The 3,964-nt window shown below is 60.1% G+C and overlaps 1 protein-coding gene across 1 annotated transcript in view; it reads right to left on the reverse strand.

Moving 5' to 3' along the window:
- The window catches only part of BBC3 (BCL2 binding component 3), a 4,907-nt gene extending 3,046 nt beyond the window's left edge, over positions 1–1,861 (reverse strand). The window contains exons 1-2 of the mRNA XM_006898630.1: positions 1,588–1,861; positions 19–209 (exon numbers count right to left, since the gene is read on the reverse strand). Of these exons, the coding sequence (XP_006898692.1) occupies positions 19–209; positions 1,588–1,852 (456 nt within the window). The 5' untranslated portion in view covers positions 1,853–1,861. The remainder of the gene's footprint in view (positions 1–18; positions 210–1,587) is intronic.
- Between the last annotated feature and the right edge of the window lie 2,103 nt (positions 1,862–3,964).

Raw genomic sequence — 3,964 nt, forward strand, 5'->3', positions numbered from 1 at the left:
CCCCTCCCCCAGACTCACCCGCCGCTCGTACAGCGCGTTGAGGTCGTCCGCCATCCGTCGCAGCTGGGCCCCGATCTCTCGGGCCCACTGCTCCTCCTCTCCCCGGACTCCCGGGGCCGCCTGGGTGGGACCTCCCGCCAGGGCCCCCGGGGCGCTGGGCACGGGTGACTCCAGGTGCTGTTCCGCCGGCGAGAGCGCGGGCTGAGGACCTGGAGGAGGCCAAGGGGCAAAGTCAATACCTACCTCCCCTTCTGGCCTCGAAGTGTCTGTGGGGACCAGGAAGCCTAAGTGGCCAAGCCTGGGGCTCCCTTTTCCTGCCGCCCGATTTCCCTTATTATGCTCCCCGCCTCATGTCTAGCGAATTCGCTTTTCTCCCTTCCAGGCTCACTTCTCAGCCCCTCCTCCTCCAGCAGGGAAAGCAAGCAGAAGCCCTGGAGAGATCTCTCTGGGGTCAAGGTCTGACCCAGGGTCAGCCTGGAAGTCCTTCCTGTTATCTAATCTAAATGCCCTTCTATCCCACCAAAGAAAGAGTGTGTGTGTGTGTGTGTGTGTGTGAAATTTTGCCTACCCCATTTGACAGATGGGGAAAACTGAGGCCCACCCTAAGAAGGTCACACAGGGATACAACGACTGACCCCACCCACAGTTACAAGCCTCCAATCTCCTACCCACTCAGGTCCCACCACAGTCAGGCCACACCTCCGGATGTGGTCGGGGTCTGGAGACCAGAAGACCAGACTGTGGCTGCCACTGAATTTGGTCCGGGGGGGGGGGGCGGGGCAGCTGGGATGCCTTCCTCGCCCCCCAACCTCGGGGGTCTCCCTTTTGAGGTCGAAAACTAAGCCTCAGTTTCCCCATTTGTGACTGAGGTTTGGATAGTGAGGTGTCCCTACCCCACCGTCAGGTCTCAGCCTGGGAAGTTTCTTCTCTTTTTCTTTCTGGGTTTGCAAGAACGGAGACAACCTCTTCTGTGTCACAGTTTGTGTGTTTTTTTGGGGGTGGGGTGAGCGTGTATCCCGCAGGGATAAGAGTAGCCGGGCATCACAGGGTTAACAGCCCATCAGGCAGGGGACCTTTAACCCTTCCTTCCCCACAACTCACCCCCCCTCCCCAGGGGGAATTTCCCAACACAATAGCCCCTCCCCCTCTCCTTCCTCCTCCGGACGACAGTGAAAACCCCACTTGGCCAAAGAAATACAAATAAGGGCAAATGGCCAGGCTTGCCCCCTCCCCAAAGTCCGGAGGGGCCAGGCTCGCCCATCACCTCTCCAACTGCAACCCTTGGGGGAGTCCAGGGGACCCGGCCCAGGAGCTGGGAAACAGCTGTCGCCCAAGGCCGGAAGAGGCCGTGGCCTGCAACTCGGGGACTTCAGTCAGATTCCAGAAGGGACTTCCCATTCGGCCTCTGCCCCCCCAACCCCTTGCCTCCCACTCTGTCTTCCTGCTTCTTGCAACACAAAGACCACACTGGCCACACCCTCCCCATGGCCTGGCTCCCTGTTCCCCCCTAACTTCGCTCCCACTTTTTGGGCTCCCCAGGGTCCCTCTACAAGCTCTCAACATTTCAGCCACGAGACAGGCACTTACCGTCGGGGCGCGGGCCTCGCGGCCGGCTGCGGGAACCCCCAGGCCAGCGGGGGCCCCCAAGGGCGGCGGTGACGGCGGGCGGGGCGGCGGGGGCGCAGAGGTAGGCGGCGGGCAGCAGGGCTGGGGCGGCGGGCAGGCTGGGTTCGCAGAGACCGCAGGACACGGCCGAGGGCACGAGGCGGCCGAGCGGGAAGGGGCGCGGGCTGTCGCGGGCCAGGCCCTCTACGGGCTCCGGGGAGCTGCCCTCTTGGCGTGCGCGGGCCATGGCGCTCCCGGGGGCCTGTGGGACACAAGGGAGGGGCAGGTCAGCGGGGACGTGCAGGGGACATAGGGCCTCGCCATACACGGTGAACAGATAATGATGGACACATAGGGAGAGGGGTTACAGGACACCCACCACCCAGGGTGACTCCAGTCAACCTGAGCTGTGCTTTGGGTGCACGTGGGGCCAGGAAGGCAGGATGTTCTCCCAGCAACTCTGAGAGGAAAGCCTCTGAGGGGTGTGTATGAGTGGGTGTCGGAGGCCCAACACAACCCCCAATCTGGGACTGACAGGACAGGCGCAGGCTTGGATAACTTCGGGAACCCAGGGATAGGCCCTCCCACGCCACACACAGGCATGCTGACAGGACTCAGATAGATGGAGGAGCTGGGAAGTGTGTATGACAGGGGCACAGATGAGGAGGGATGTGTATGATAGGGGTGCCTATGGGGAGGGGAAGGGCACACAACACACACACACACACACACACACACACACACACACACACACACACACAGGGGTAGCCACCCTGCACCACCTTTTGCATATAAACATTGAGATGGAGCGAGTATGGGACAGAAAGACATTCAAGCAGTGACCAAAATGTGAACAGATGCACACACATCCCAACCACAGAGCAAACTCCCTTCTACCCCTCCCCCCACCACCAAACTGTCAAAATCCCCACACCCTGATAAGCCCAGGGACACACACACATACACACACCCCTAACAACACACAGCCATCAGTTGTCAGACACACAAGCAGGAGACAGGCCCTACTCAGCCCAGGCCACACCAGAACACACCCCTCTCAGCACCAACTCTCAGACCCCAGGACCCAGGAGGGACGCAGTGAGATGCCCTACACGCCAGCCACTATGTGGTTGCAGACGCAGTAGCATAAGAGCAGTTATCAGTCTATCCCTGTCCCTCTCGCTCCAAGACAACCTCACCAACTGTCAGACCCCAACACACACATACACAGAGGCAAACACAGCGAACTCTAATCCTGCACACACACACCCAAAGCCCTGACAGCAACATTGATCTCACGTGACGGACATAAACACTCCACACACGCAGCCCACATGACACACATGAGCCAGCCCCCTCATGGAGACAAGCCCCTCAGACCCAGAGCGCGCGCACGGACGGACACACACACACACACACACACACACACACGATCTGAGAGGCAGGCAGCAACACCCGCTGACTACACAGACCCACAGAGCTGCGTTCAATTCCCAGACACTCAGGCAAAACACAGACCGAGACAACTCCCCTCTACACACAAACACACACCACACACACGCGAGCGAGCGCGCAGACACACACACACACACACACACACACACACACACACACACACACACACACACACACACACGCTAGATTCACGAAAGACACCTGGGCAGAAAATAAACATTGGCATTCAGCAAGCGCGGTCATAAAAAGCACTCGGTAGGGACACATGCCCCGGAGATACACGGAGAGACAGCCACCGCCAGATAATGCGCATGGCGCGACGCACCGAGACACAACACACTCGGGCAGGGCACATACAAACACAAACGCAACTGACTCAGGCAATACACACAAGCACAAATGGAGACAGCTCCCCTCATACACACATATAAATACGAGCAAGGCACTTGTGCAAACTCACCCCAATAGTCTCTACTCCGGCAACACAAATACCCACTATCACCGTGGACTGTACAAGCAGGCAAGGGGGACCGAGGGAATCACCCCCAGACAGGACTCGCAGAGAAGGCACACCGACACAGGTAGAACAGCACAGAAACAGGGCACCTGCCTCACAGGCGCGGCAGACCCCCCTCTCCCACAACGCACAACCTACACCCCAAACATTCCCCTGGACTGTCGCCACCCAGCTCTTTGCAGAGCCCAGCACAAACTCGGAGCCAGACAGCAGCACACACCCAGGCGAGACACCTGCAGCTCCACAACCCCGCACACGCGTGCTCCTACGGCGGTCCCAGACGCCCCTCGGCTGTCACCGCTCCTCCCACCCCGCCGCCGCCACGTGCGCCCGCCCCGCCCGCCAGCAGAGCGCGGGGCCAATAACGGGCTGTTGCTGGGGCGCAGC

The sequence above is a fragment of the Elephantulus edwardii genome, unplaced genomic scaffold, assembly GCF_000299155.1.
Source record: "Elephantulus edwardii isolate Elephantulus edwardi_28Jun2011 unplaced genomic scaffold, EleEdw1.0 scaffold00236, whole genome shotgun sequence".
NCBI classification, from domain to species: domain Eukaryota; kingdom Metazoa; phylum Chordata; class Mammalia; order Macroscelidea; family Macroscelididae; genus Elephantulus; species Elephantulus edwardii.